Raw genomic sequence first — 15402 nt, 5'->3', positions numbered from 1 at the left:
ATCTCTGTCATGGTTCTCAGACATCCAGTCCAACAAGGCCGGATTAAAGGATAAATTCACTTGATTTGATTAATGTGAGCACAATATAAACTAAAATAATAAAAGTGTTAGAACCAGATTTTGACACAGTCCTTGACAAGAAGGGCGCACAAGACGTAACAATGCAGGACCCAGTTGATTTTGTACTTAAGTAAGTAATAATATTACCAAAAGCAACTGACACACAGTGACCTTGGGGCTTTTGGGGTCCCTAGTTGCCCATTTCCCCCAGTTGGTAATCCAGCTTTATCTAGAGGTTAAAGGAAACTGGGATTTTGTTTAAGAAAATTCAGCTTCAGCTTTCATGCAAGATGTCTCTCATTTACTAGAACTGCTTGGATGGATTGTGAAATGTCTTCAAACGTCATCAACAAGTTCAGGGTATCATGGTGGCCTAGGGGCAAAGATATTTTGTCTAGCAGGCTGAAATGAGTCTCAGTTCTGCTACATTCCTGCAGATAAATGAATGGGATTGGATACTGTCAAATGTTTGTGTTAGAGTAATCAGTATCAAAATTGGAGCAAGTTCAGTGTCTTGTCATCCAGCAGACATGGTACAAAACAAGAAACCAGACCGTGACAGAAAAGGTGCAGGTGCTGACAGTTGTGAAGAACAGAGCTAGTTTCCCTAGTTTTTCACCGTGAAGCATTAACAAAGCACTAATCAGTTACCAGAGAGGCACAGTTGACCCTCTTTTTGGTTCAGATCACTGGTGTGAAAATAATGACCCACTTAATGTGTAAAAGCCCTGAAGCAGTTTCTCTACTTCTCACGTCTGACTCAGTTTTTATTTGACTCCTTTGAAATGAGAGTTCACCTGCAGTTGCTGTACTGCATGCCCAAAAACTGATGTACATTTACAGTTTGCTATGTGACAGTTAATCATTGAGACGTGTTGGATCTTGCTCCGGTTGTGCTCTATTTACTTAATTCATTTAATTATAAAATATTTAATTCCTGCTGGTATCAAACCAAAATTGACACATTTCTCTTACTCTAATAAATGTGTTTTGGGTAAAAGTTAAACTCTTTGCAGCACCGTTGTCCCTCGGTCACATTGTATTGACACTCAATGGAAAAGGAAATTGTCTATATAAGGTAAAGTTACTCTTTCGCAACCATCTCAACCATGTTTTTATGAGCTGAGCAGATTTGTCATCCAGAGCTCAAGGCTGCTCTTTCACTGCCAAATGCAATCACAAACAAATGCTGACTTGCCTTTTGGGGTCGATGTGTTGGCTCCACATGATAATCCCAGAAGGTGAGGTAAGGTAAAGAACATAGTTTATATGAACATGAAAGAAAAGCAGAAGCGAAAATATTTGTTTTTATGGTAGAAACTAAAATTTACCTTTACCTTATCACCTTTTCATTTGAATCAGGCAGGGGTTTGTGACTGGATCAAAGAAAGTATTGTGTCATATCCTTATATCATATGATTTTAATATCTTTTGTGTTATTTATGAGTTGTTAAGAGACAATAAACAAGTTTAAACTGATTAAAAATCTGCTCTGATTTGGTTTCAGGCTTTAAGTTTTCACATGCCATGGCCACTCACCTTTGATCCCCTCACAACTTACTTTCCCTCAGTTCAGCTCCCTTTTTAATTTTGCTTTTAAACAGGAGCGGCAGACAGATGCTGTTGGTTGTTTAAGTTTAATTTCACTGTCACAATGATCATCATTCACCTCATCCTTAATCACTTTTTCGCACCAGCGATATTGAGAAAGAACTGGGTTCCTAAATAAACAGCAAGTCCCGACTCCTCCTTGGCACTCGTTGGGACCTTGATAATCTCTTTCTGTGTCTGCTCCTGCCCACACAATGTCTTCACATTCCTGTGTGAACAGACTGAGTGCGGGCCAGGGGTTCAACACTTATTGCAAAACAAAATGCTTATCATAATGCCAATCACTAATCAGAAACACAGCAGGGGCATGCAGACACTGGCAGAATTGGCACTAAATTGTGAGGTGACGGTAATAAGCTAAGAGGGATGCTAGGCTCACGTAGACTGTTGAACCCTCGAGGAGTTCACACAAGTGAGAGGTGAAGTAAAAGTGAAGGACCATGAGATGGAGAAAGCTCCTCACATGTGTCACAGTCTCAAAAGAACTCACAGCCTAAATGCATCTTATTTCACCATCAGCGCTTTTACCGAAAGTGCTTGGCTCCAAAACAAAGTTCCTGTGAACTTCCTCAAGAGTCAAAGTTTTTGCTAAACTTCAGGGCTCATAAGGAAGCAGAAAATCATTCATCATCCCAGTAGAAATCTCTTAAGGAGGAGGCTTGCATACAGCAGAAAAAGTATAAATAAATAACATCCTGTAATAACATGCCTCCTGCTGGAGGGAAAGATGAGAGGATGTGAGAGGAAACATTTTAAAATCAATGTTTAAAAATACTTTTATTCTGATTAATGAATTTGGCTTTACTCATTGCTATAACTATAAATACAGAGTGGCATGAAGTTCAGGCCAGTATCCATGAAGCATTTATGAAAGTATTGCCACAAAACATTAGCATAATACTTAACATAGATATTGACAAAATGGTTTTAAAATTGTGAAAAAACTGAAACAATCTGTATGATTGAGACGTTTTGTGACAATCATAAAATGTGCATAATATTTACAAACATATTTGATAAACATCTACATTAAATCAAGGCATTTTAGGCATAAGTTTTAGTGTTTAAAATGCACAAAAAAATATGTAAGATGGCTGCAGATTGGTTTTTATGACTATTGTTCTGGCTCATGTGGTCCTAATTTTGTTCAATTCCTGTCATTTCTTTCCCAGGACATGTTTTACTTTCGTTTTTTTCGAGGTCATAGTCTCATGTTTCATTTCTGTTGGACTAAGCATGTTCTCTCAGTGTCTCCCTTGCTAGGATTACCTGTGGCCTTGGATTAGTTCAGTAGATTTATGCATTGACTAAGAAGGATTGAAGGATGCGGATAGCCATACAGTGATTGATGAATGTGTTGCGTCAGCAAGTTTGTGGTTGGTGACGTAGTCAGAACACAGAGCCACAGCTAATTACTACGAGAGGTGCTCTAGTCTGTAAGCTGTAATTGACTTACACTGTGGATCAGACTCAGACCTCAACCTCCATGTGTCTGCCATTTCTGTCAGGTTTTGCGCATAACAACTTGAATACACCTCAATATGTAACATAACGCCCCACTGATTAAGAGAGCCTGAAGTGATTGAAGGAGTGTCAGTGAGCAAATGGTCACATGTGTATGTGATAACGTGTAGCCAGTCCAGTTTCTCATTACAGTACAACACAGACGGCCGAGGGAGTGTGTTTGTCCACAGATGCTACAGACCACTTATTCTGACTCCCATACTCATCAGGGTGAAGCGATGAATAACCTACAGCCTCCACTGACCTCCTCTTCTGCACCCGATGGAGAAGGATCCGGTAGGTCCCAGTCAGCGGGCTCCTACAGTCTAAGCAGGGATTGTTTTGGAAATGGACTGTCACGATACCCAGATCTGCCAACAAACCCTTCACCTCCTGCTCCTCCACGCACAGAGGCTGGTTGGCCTGGGCAAAGTGGGCCGGGGACAGGGGCAACAAGACGAGTGGACAAGGGTACTCGATCCCCTTCAGCCAAGCGCTGTTTGTAATCTGTGTGAGGGAAGAGCGATCAGCAGGCACCGGCCGCAGCATGCCCTTAATGACTAGCTGGCATGGATTGGGCACATATGCAGGGATACTGTAGGAACCCTGAAGGATGCAGCGCTTCAGCCTCCCCAGGTTGTCCCCATAAAAGGGCATAGTGGCCGTCACCATGAAGTACAAGAGAATACCTAACGCCCAGGTGTCTGAGTAACGTCCAATGTAACCTTTTTCCTTAAACAGTTCAGGAGCAGCGTATGGTGGTGAGCCACAGAAATTAGTGAGGAGCTCATTAGGGCCGCTCTCTGTGCTGAAGCCAAAATCTCCAACCTTGATGCAGTAGCTGGTGGTGTAGAAGATGTTTTCCGCCTTCAGGTCTCTGTGGACAATGTTGTTGTCGTGCTGAAATATCACAGAAAACGGGGGAAAGAACACATTGAAACTTGAACTAAAAAACATATTTTAAAACACTATACTAATAGCATTCTATCAATTATTATTTTATTTAATATCATTAATATTATCAGTGGTGGAAATTAACTTTAATTGACTTTGTTTAATTAACTTAATTAATTAAGTACATTTACGTTATTATAAGTTATGTACAAGTTTGAAGTACTTGTATTTATATTTCCAATTTCTTCTACTTGACAGCTTCTAAAAGACAATGTGTTGTTAAAGATTAAACCAGGGGTTTCCAACCGTTACTCTTTACAAAATCAACTGTGTCTAGTTTGGGCACCTTACCAAGTTTCAGATGTTTGATTTGTTGCAGTTCCACCAAACACAAATTTCCCCTCTAAACTCCTTGGATGTGTAAATAATTGCTCAAGGCCCGAAAAGATCAAACCATCCAATATTTCACAATAAAAGCAAAAAATAAAGGAAAAGTCAAAAACAAAAAGTTAAGAACGAAATAACTTATATTTAATAACTAATATTTTCTTCTTTCGTACTCCATTAATCATCTCAAGCCCCCTCAGATTTATCCTGTGACTCTTTGGAGGTTGGAAACCATTGGACTAAACTGCCAGTATATGAATTAGTTAAAAGTAGCTCCACCGTGAACAAAGTGTTTGCAGCAGTAATCTTATAATCAGATGTAAAACAAAAAGCATTAAAATTTCTTATTCTGAAATCCTCAATTATGGTGGCCCGGGGGGTTTAACACGCTGTCCATGTAATCACAACATCCCCGGTTTAAGGCTGACTGAGAAACTGTTGTTGCATATATCCACAATGCAAAAAGGCTAAATTTCCCCTCCAAAAATACCTAGTTAATATGGTTACAAAATTAACAGATTGAGCCTTTAAAATTTACTTTGAATAACTCAATCATGAATAATATTGATGGAAATGAGGCACAGACTGAGCATAGTGTTATACAGTGGACTGACAATGAAGCTCACCATGTGTTTAACAGCAGACATGACTTGTGCAAAGACCAGCTTGGTTTCCAGGTCGTTGAGCTTCCCCCTGGTGGTGATTCGGGAGAACAGGTCTCCACCGCTGCCATACTCCATCGCCAAATACAGCTTCCTGCTGGTCTCGAACACCTCATAAAGTCGCACGATGTTGGGGTGGCACAGCTTCTCCATGCAGCTGATCTCTGAGGAAGTCATCGGCTGGCTCCTCTTATCCAGACGCAGCTTGTCAATGACTTTGACAGCTACTCGCTCTGAGACAGAAGAGTAGGGGAGGCTTGTCAGTGATGGATTTAGAGAGGGTCCAACAAGTTGAAAGTTCAGAATACGGACAGAGACATACTTAAGAGATTTAAACACTTGAAGAAATAGGGCGACGGTTACATGCACATGAGGAGAAGGCTGAAGGAATGTACTTTTGGCGTCAAATTTAATTGGAAGATTGTTGCAGCATTATTTTAAGGTATGACAAAAATGTGGCTGAGAACCGAGAACCCCCAACGGTTCAACCTGCACACACATACACAAGTGTAACTTTCAACGGAAAATAAAAGCACTGCAGGGGTCAGGGGAAGATCTGGGGTGATCAGAAAGGCTCATTCAGAGGATCAGTCTACTGACATCAGCATTATTCACAAACCCGTTATAAACCCCTAAAGTCAAACTGTGGACATAACAGAAAAGGCTGAAGTCAGGCTGCCCAGACTGGACAGGAGGGAATGCGCGTCATGGATAAAAGATTCATTACTTTAACATTCAAGAATTAATTAACAAGTAGCCCCTTTTGTGCACAAGCCCAAAATACAATGGTTACTGTTCTTGGACCACAGTCTCTTCTGAAAGGTAACTCTTTTACTTTTATAAAGACTACATTAGTCTAAGTGATATTGAGCCATGTTTACAGAGGCAGGTACAGGTAAAAATGTAGGTTTTTCATAGCACTTATTTCTTTATTTCTACAAGTTTTGATATTTTTTAACTGCTGTGTTTTACAACTGTTGTAAGTCTTAAAATGGTTTACACAGGGCTTTGTGCTTGTAAGTAAGGATTCAACTGGATGCCAAAGAACACAAGAAATGAATGAATAAATGGGAAAAAACATATGAATAACTCATGATTCCTTACCTTTTGTCAAGGCGTGGATGCCCAACCTGACTGTAGAGAAATTTCCCTGCCCGATCTCGCCACGCAGCTCATAGAAGCCAACTCTTCGACCAAGCATCAGGTCGTTGACAATCTTCTCGTTGTGGGCCATGTCATAGACGACCCTCTCAAACGGTGACTGCCTCATTCTCTCTGCTTCGGTCAGCACTGGGATGGCACATACGGCAGCAGAGGCCGGGGGCTTGGATTTCTTTTCCACCTTTGGAGCCTCATCTTTGGGTTTTTTGCTCACTTTCTGCTTTGGCCATAGGCACGTTTTCATGGCTTGAAAAGAAATTTCAGAAACTTTTAATAAACAAGACAGAAATTGAAAGCACAGCACAGCCTGTAAAAATCAGTCAGCACCAATGTGTGAAAGGAGCATGTGGATCCTGTTCCACATCACAAAATTAAATAGCAATAATGTATAAATGTACTTTTTATTTGGTAATCGACACCACTAACATTAGCCGGACACCGTCTTAAGCTATTTTTGAACCACTGACCATTGAAGTCTTACAGAAGTCAACTGTGGCTGCTCTATGTATAGAACATGGTAATGAGATTGGCCTCCATGTTAACTTACTTTGTCCTGTATGTGGTAAAATGTCTGGCCTCTTTTAGAACAACAACACTAATCTGGGTCTAGTTTGTGTTCAGTTTAGAAGTTGTTGTCTGTTGAGATGGAGGCGAATAATAACTGATCATGTAGAATTTAAGTATAAATATAAATATTAACTAATACTATATCCTTTTGTTTCAGACATACAGTGAATGAATGAACTGACATTAAATCTATTCTCAGGATGCAATTTTATTTGACAAAGACTTTACAACACCTTTGAGGTGTCGTTGTTGTGACTAGTATCTTATCAGCTTTAGAGGTCTGGCCAGATGCCGATATGTTTTTGGACTGTGTTAAATCAATTTCAACATGTATGTTTTTTCATTTTCAATGATGGACAAAAGCAGGATGTGTCGGCCTTTCCTGTTCTTTCTGTTCTAGGAACACAGGTCTTATTCTTTGGACACAGTTCTCAAGTCTCAGCACATTTCTTCAAAAAATTGGCTTTCCCAGAATTTTCCCAAACAGTATTTTGACTTTCTTTTTAAAGCTTATACCACGTTCCTTTTTTTTCCACAGGAAACTGTTTATTAAGATTTCAGCATTACACAAAGGACAAAGAGGAAGCGGGTCAGATGTCAGATTGTTCATCCATCAGGGTTTAAGTTCTGTGTGGGTGTCTTACAGAGCAAATATAACCTCTCTAATTGACAGCACATGTAGAATAACTGGTTAATGAGTTAAATAAAGTACCCAATGGTCAATAACAATGATAACTGACATTTAACTTATCTAAATCTACAGTGTAGTAATGCTGTATCTCTTCCTGGTTATTGTGGGTTAAATTTAGCTGTGGTAGACTCAGTTCTCAAAGTGGCCTGGATTACTCGCTTATTTTAGAAACTGTATTAGAGGGTCTAATTTGAAATTGATAAAATGAGACAGCGAAACAATTATAAACTAAACTTTTTTCTCTTTTCTTTTGTCACTGCTGCATATTTGCTTTTTATGCTTTTTAGACAACTTTGTTGCTGCCTTTCCATGTACACCAGACAACTAAAACAAACATAGATGTATGTTCAGCAGCCACACAGCCATTTTGCAGTTTAAACAGACTAAAAATAATAAGGCAAATAGGGCATCCTTTGTAGTGTTTATAAGTAGTAAATAGGTATTGGCTTAATTAATTGTTAATAAATATTTTTCTAATGCCTGCTACAGATTGGTCAGACGCCATTAATAGAAAGACATTTTGGGTTGCCAGGTCATGAAAAACACCTTTGGCTGGTGTTTATCCTTTCTATTTGGTGGCAATGCATTAAATATTGGTAAACCATAAATTAATGCTAATATGAATGTTTCACTTTCTAATAAGACACCAATTGTAAATGTTACAACCCAAATTATTTTTAATGGCCTATAACTGATCCATAAAGCATGAGTAAATAATCTATCAACCATTAATGAAGCCAGTTTATACACTCTGAGTGTATTATAAGGAATTGCTACCCAATTTTTAAACAATACAGTACTTTCTGCAAACGTTTCTACAAATTTGCAGTGACAGAACTATTAAAAGAGTATATAAAAGCAGTTAAATTTACCTGGGAACTGCGGGTCCTTCATGTCTGTCCCTCAGGCTGACTGACTGAACATGTGAATGGAGCCTCAGAGGACTAAATCACTCTTCACAATCCTATTAACGCAGCGTATTAGTGGACTGCTCATTGGGTTATCTGACATAGACTAAAACAATGGAAATGCCGCATACACACTTTTAAAGAATAAAGTAATCACATCTCATATTAATTTTCATACTGAATAACCTGTGATAAATAATGCATGTAGGCTAATGGACATTTTCTTATTGACTATAGTGAATTAGATGCAACTAAGTGTGTGACACTGTAACATATTTCATGTACATTAATTATGTCAGACAGCTACACCAAGCTTCACTGAGATGAAAGTATAAAAATAAACTAAGTTATTGAAATATTACACATATAAACAGTACGTAAGTAAATACAGGGAGCTCTTTACATACAGTGGAGAAATATATATATGTTGGAGGAGAAAGCTGCAATCAGCTTTAATATTACCATTAGCATTAGCTTTAGCTTTAGTACTTATCTCAGGAGTTCTATGGTGGAGACCAAAACAGAGCTAAAAGTAGAGTGAGTATTGGACTTACATTCTTTGGGTGACTATAAACACGACTCCAAATAAAAGCTAATGTTGCTCCACGTCTGCTAGATATGTAAATAAGCATCTGTTTGCTAACAGTTTTCCATAACTCTAATAACATGGCAGTGTTGTGCTTAGCAACAGCTTGTTTCCGCTGCCCCCATGTGGCCAAAAAGGTTTAAGAACGTGTGTAAACTTGGGTTTTATCCATGTCGTTTGCCAAAAAATTGGGATAACTTTCCTCTTCCACTGTATTGTTTTCAAAATATAAGTAATAAAATATCATTACCATGTAACCAGCAGCACCAACATCCTGACATCTCCTCACTATCATTATCATCCAAGGTAACTGGCTTTGATTGGCGTTTAACTCTAGCCAATAGCCAGAGCTTGGCTCGCAATCTGTCCAATCACTGACGAAGATTAGTTGGCGGGAGAGGAAGAGGCGGGACGTCGGGGTGCTTAGCTGACGAATCAGCGCATGCCCCTCACCGAAAGGCCGGAAGCACATGCTGGCGCGCTGCTGCTGATGTTGTTGTCAACTGTGATATGTAGCGAAACAACTGTAGTGATTTGTGTGTTTTTTGAAATATAACGTTTGAGTGAAAAGCCGGATAATGGCAGCAACAGTGGCTACACCTGTCACCCCCACGGAGCACGACCCTGACCGGTGTGGGAGTGAGGAAGAGAGCCGCGGGGCCGAGGCGGAGGAGGAGAGCAGCCAGCAGCAAACAGGCCCCGCTACCGCCGTGACCCACAGCCGACTGTCCAAACTCCCGCTGGCCCGCATCAAGGCGCTCATGAAGACCGACCCAGACGTGTCACTCGCCAGCCAGGAGTCTGTGTTCATCATCGCCAAAGCCACGGTAAAAACACGAAGGGAGTCCTGCAACAACGCAATGCTTACTTCCTATGCTTTCACCATGTGATACTGTTTCCATTTGAGCCATTGAATCATTTAAGTGTTAAATAACCCGTTACACTCTCACCCCTGCACTTCATCGAGAGAGTTCTCTTCCAATTACATAATTTAGTGTGTTGTGTGTGTACACTAAGTATCTTATAATCTAGTTAGTTACTATCAAATACAGCAGCAGTTTGTCTTATACAATGGACATAAAAGGTATCATATTTGAGCTTGCAAAGATCTCAATTAAATGCAAAAATACTTTGTGTAAGGAAAGAATGGAACAGAAGCTAACCCAAAATTGGGTCAGGGCTACAGAAATCATTTACTATAAAACACAGAAAAACTATTTAAGGAACTTCCTCTGCTTGATGCAAGCAGCGTATGGGAGTTTATAATTTCTAACTTTCTAAATTTTGAACTAAAAAGTTTAAGGGAGAACCAGAGCAGAATGAATATAGCAAGGTAAACCAAGTGTAAAGATAAGTACATTTTGCAAGGCCTCTGTTATAATTGACAAAAAATATATGAAAGTCATGAAAGTGACATGCAGTGTGCAGAATCAGGTCTCATTTCCTTCTGATTCATTTGGGCTCAGGCCCAGCTTGATATCGAGGGGAAAATATCAGTTATACCTATTGACCTTAAAAAGCACATCAACTGAAGTTAGTTTCTGAGTTTCAGTTTTAAATGACAGAATATTAATGTATTTCTTTCGTCCAGGAGTTGTTTGTTGAGATGATTGCCAAAGATGCCCTGGTGTATGCTCAGCAAGGGAAGAGGAAAACTTTGCAGAGGAAAGACTTGGGTAAGTGGTATAAAGAAATTCTGAATGTGGTTTGCAAATACATGCAGAATGTGTGAGCTTTAAAATGAGTTTACAATGTTATTGTTATTCAGCCGATAGTCTCAGATCAGAAATATAAATTATTTCTCACCAAAGTTGATGTGGTGCTGACTAATTGAGGAAATTAGATTGTTTTTGCAGTGCTGGTTAACATGTTCACTTGTATGCTGACACACCTATATTTAATTGGGCAGCTGTATAGGAACCTAAAAGGTCTATTTACCAGTTTTGACCTTTTATATCTCCCATCTATCTTCTCTATTCTTTTGCCCCACAGACAACGCAATAGAGGCCATAGATGAATTTGCATTTCTTGAAGGTAAGCCGTGTCAAGACATTAAAAAATTCTCAAGTTTTAAGGTCTTTTTATGCCTGTTTATACGAATATAGTTACGTTTTTTCCAATCCTGGTAATACCAGGTTTGAGTAAATCTCCTACATGTGTAAAATAAACCAATACCACAGATATAACATACAGCATGCTCATGCAGATGTTTGCACATGTAATAGAGACTTTATTGGCCACAATTCTTTATTGACTTGTTTTGTACAGTTTGTACTAATTCTTCTTTCTCTGTAGGCACACTCGATTAAACGCTGCTCCAGACGACGAAAACATTGAATATCTGCAACCATCCAAGAATCTTAATGTTATGGGGACACGATTTGTTGTGAAAAACTTTGTGGTACTTTTCTAAGTCAAACTCTCAAATTGGATATTTATAAATGCTTTTCTACAATGTGTCATTAAGATTTTTCATACCTGACTTTGAAGACATCAGTGGTAATGTGTACATTCTTTGTAAATATTTGTGAAATACTGCTGTACAATTAAATAAAATTTAAGTTTTAAACAACGTGTTTCTGTCACAATGAAACAGTCCGTCTTCATCAGTTTGTCACACCCTGAATTACTAGTAAATCTGCAATTTACAAGACAAATGTTGTCATTCTGTCAATCTCCTCACATTCACAACAGACCACGTATACTTTTTGACTGTTTTGTTGATTTTTTTTTTAATCTCTTTGCTGTTCATGCTAGTAACATATCTTTCAGTTGTATAAATATGCACAGAAACCACTTAAAAAAAAACTGAGTTAGTTAATTGCACCTACAGGAATAAATACTTGTATATAAATATAATTTTTGTGCACTTTTGGAGTGTTTGTTTTGCACCATTTCTTCAGATCTCTGACTGGATGTGTGTTGATCATCATGAAGCTCTGAGCAGCTGGAGGTACTTCTACCCGACAGAAAAGAGTATACAGGTCTGTATTTTCAATACTCTTTCCACCCATCTCCTGCTTTCCTACATAGCATGATTAAGTGTTGATGCCATTTATGAGTTGTTTTTTTAAATATCACCTCAGGAAGGGTAGTTGTGATACTGATGTGCTGATGGCGGCCCTGCTAGCATGTTTTTGGAAACACTAACCATGTCCCTTGCTTGTGAATATCTGTCAGTTTTCAGTAAGTCAAAGTAGTTACAGTGGTTTTTTTCACTTTGATTTACACATCTCATTTTGTGTTTTTAACACTGGCCTGACACGTCAGTCCAGACAAGGTTCCCTAATGACCTTGTGGTTGAAATGTCGGACAAATTAAGTAATTTTCTCATCTGGACTAAAAAGTGTGTGATCCATCCCTTTCTTTGCTTTTGGCTTTTGCCTCGTGGTCAGCACCTCCCAAGCACCGGCAGCAAGCCCTGTCCTTGCCTCAGCTCACAAACACCCACAGAATAAATAATCTGAAGTTTTATGAAAGTGGGAGCCAAACAGACATGAAAAGCATGTAGAGTGAATCAAGCCTCCTCAGGAAAGACACCATCACAGAGCTCATTGGACTGACGAGGAGCCTCTCCTACTCTCAACCATCATCATGGGTTGATGAAAGCTTAGCATCATTTGGTTGACAGTAACTGCATCTAGCTGAATTTAATATATAAATCTAGCAGAAATGGTAACCAGAGACAAGAAACTAGGCATCTGCTCAATCAAACATCTTGCTAATGTGGATATATGCAGGAGAGATGTTTCTAAATAAGATGCAAGCTACACTCACCATTGGGAAACTACATTGTTCTACATTACTATATTGCATAGCATCCTCATGTCTTTCTGTACAGCTCAGGTGGATCGTTTTTAACATTCTGCACCAAAGTGTGTCAAGACCTCTGTCCAAGGTGCTGATCCTGGGACCTCCAGGGATGCGGGAGCTGTCCAGGGTACTGCCCTTGTTGACATGTTTAAGGGAAAGCTTCCTATTACTAAAAATGATGGGATGTAATCTTAACTGACTTGATTTGTCAAGTTAAAGTGATTTTATTGTACGAGACTTGGCAGTAAATTCAGCTTTGGGGGTTCCTTTTGTTTTTGTTTGTTTATATTTATATATATATATTATATTCTGATGCATATATATATATATATATATATATATATATATATATATGCATCAGAAGAGATTTTAAACTTTGTGTACTTTTATCCTTCAATGTTGTGTCTTAAAATGAACAAACTCTGTGTGCCCTGTTTAATTTTGTATTCAATTTATACAAGGTTGAAGGCCCTTTCGATTATTTTGCATTGTTGAACGGTGGGGCCCTGAAGGAGTTTACGGCCCTGGTTGCAGACACTCTGGAGTAGAGCCTGACCAATACCAATTTTTGAGGCCAATATTGTTATATATATAGTTTGCATATTGTATATGTGGTATAATAGAGTTTTTTTTTAAAGCATACGACAATATATCGTCTGATATTTGTTTCTTAACATAAACACATACAAAATATTTGATAAGGATCCCTTAAATATGGTTATTAAAGAATTGTGACCACAATATATTCTGATTGGGACATTTTGCAGTCGGAAAATACAATTAAGTAAGTGCTCACTGGTGGAGAAACTATGTCATGGCGACACCAAATGACTGCAACATGTCTTTGGTTGGTTATCGACAGACATATTGGCTGATGCTCATATATCTGTGATAAGCTAATACTGGCCTGACCAATATCAGTCGGGCTCTGCCATCCTGAAAGAACAGAGAACTAAAAGTTACAGGTGGACAAAGATGGTTTTAGTATTTGATATCAATTTTACTGAAAGTAAATCTCTTGGAAAAGTGATCAAAATATAAATACCATGCTATTAGCATTTGTTTAATACTCCATTTTGCTGCTGCAGCTGTACATCTTGGACATCCATACAGAACAAAGCAAACCAGTGGTGAAGTTGTGAAGGTTAAATTTCTTGCTCAACACAGTGACTGTCGTAGAAAATCACATAGAGCTCGGAGTTTGCATTAGGAATGTATCTGAATCTCTCTAGACCTGAGACGTGTGTTGTTCTTCCTGGCAGCATTTGTTAAACACATCCAAAGTGTTCAGTTTCACACTCTAGGCACAGTCAAGACCCCTTGAGTTTTTGCAGTGGGGATTTTCAAAATAAATGCCCGAGTGTGTTTAAGCTGATTTTCTGGGTTTAGTGTTTCGAGGAGTAATGAAACAGAGCTGTGAGAAGCACAGATGTTTGGTTCCAGAAGAGCACCAGTCAACTCCCTGCAGAGGAATGCCTGACTGGCACAGGGGAACATGGAGTACTCCTTTCTAATAAAATATAATCACATGTTGAGGGATTGGACATCATTTTATTTCCACAGTCAATAAAGACATTCCATTAAGGAAATCTCATGTGAAAAGAAAATGTAGAGCCTCCCCCTGCCCAGAGGAGGACATGAACAATGTATCTGGGACTAGCTGGACCCCCTTTAAATTGATGGAAAAATGGCATGCTGAGAGAATAAACTTTGATCCTGTGGCTTTGTTTTCAATTATTTCACCTTTAGATGAAATGGACTTGTGAATATGCTGCTTTTCAGTTTAAGTTCCTTGAAGTTAAAGAATAGATGAGCATGATGAACTAAATATGAAGCTAAAGCCAAAGGGCGATTAGTTTAGCTTAACATAAAGACTGGAAACAGGTGGAAACAGCTAGCCTGGCTCTGTCCAGAGGGTAAACAAGACTAAGAGTCTACAGCCTAGCTAGTAGCTCTGTGAAGCTATACTGAGGTACAGCAGTGCTTTGAGCAAATTGCTAATGCCAGCATGCTAACATGCTCATAATGATAATGACATGATGTTTAGCAAGTATGATATTTAGCATGTTCACCATCTTGGTTTACCATGTTAGCATGCTAACATTAGCAAATTAGCATTAAACAGAAAGAACGGCTGCAGCTGATTGGAATGCCTGTCTGTAGTTTTGAAGCTATTTGGTCATAAATCACAAAGGAAAAGTTAAGGTATCACCAAATTTATTACAATTCATTCTGAGGGGGAAGTCAGTCAATAGTTGTTAAGACATCTCACTTAAAACTACAAATGTGAACATCATGATGACACTAGAGAAAAACTCAATGAAACACTAGAGTCATTAACACACTTTGTCTGGACACATGGATATCAGCACCAAATTTCATGGCCATCCAATCCAATAGCTAGTTGTCAAGACATTTGGTGGTGGACAGACCATCAGACCAACACTGCAGGTCCTTCTCATCCATAGTTGAAAAATTTGACCATCAGCACCTCAAAAGCTCACTAATTAACATATATCTGGTTTGTTTAATCCGTGCAAAAAGTGCAGGAAGTTACAA

The 15402-nt window shown here is 38.9% G+C and overlaps 2 protein-coding genes across 3 annotated transcripts; one reads left to right on the top strand and one right to left on the bottom strand.

Moving 5' to 3' along the window:
• Positions 1–3321: 3321 nt before the first annotated feature.
• On the bottom strand, positions 3322–8547 carry LOC139288091 (serine/threonine-protein kinase NIM1). Of its 2 annotated transcripts, none has more exons than XM_070909340.1 (4): positions 8511–8547; positions 6222–6524; positions 5082–5350; positions 3322–4074 (listed from the first exon to the last, which is right to left on the bottom strand). In XM_070909340.1, the coding sequence occupies exons 1-4, from the start codon at positions 8545–8547 to the stop codon at positions 3322–3324; spliced, it is 1362 nt and encodes a 453-aa protein (XP_070765441.1). The 2 variants fall into 2 exon arrangements, with proteins under 2 accessions (XP_070765441.1, XP_070765444.1); XM_070909343.1 differs by lacking the exon at positions 8511–8547 and adding an exon at positions 8409–8430.
• A 981-nt stretch (positions 8548–9528) lies between these two features.
• pole4 (polymerase (DNA-directed), epsilon 4, accessory subunit) lies at positions 9529–11524 on the top strand. Its single transcript, XM_070909487.1, has 4 exons — positions 9529–9857; positions 10622–10706; positions 11023–11064; positions 11326–11524. Exons 1-4 carry the CDS (start codon positions 9609–9611, stop codon positions 11337–11339), a joined length of 390 nt encoding a protein of 129 aa, XP_070765588.1. The 5' UTR covers positions 9529–9608; the 3' UTR covers positions 11340–11524.
• Positions 11525–15402: the final 3878 nt, after the last annotated feature.

The sequence above is a fragment of the Enoplosus armatus genome, chromosome 7 (genome assembly GCF_043641665.1).
Source record: "Enoplosus armatus isolate fEnoArm2 chromosome 7, fEnoArm2.hap1, whole genome shotgun sequence".
NCBI classification, from domain to species: Eukaryota; Metazoa; Chordata; class Actinopteri; order Centrarchiformes; family Enoplosidae; genus Enoplosus; species Enoplosus armatus.
Note: the sequence above shows the minus strand (reverse complement) of the source record. Positions and strands in the feature narration are given on the sequence as shown.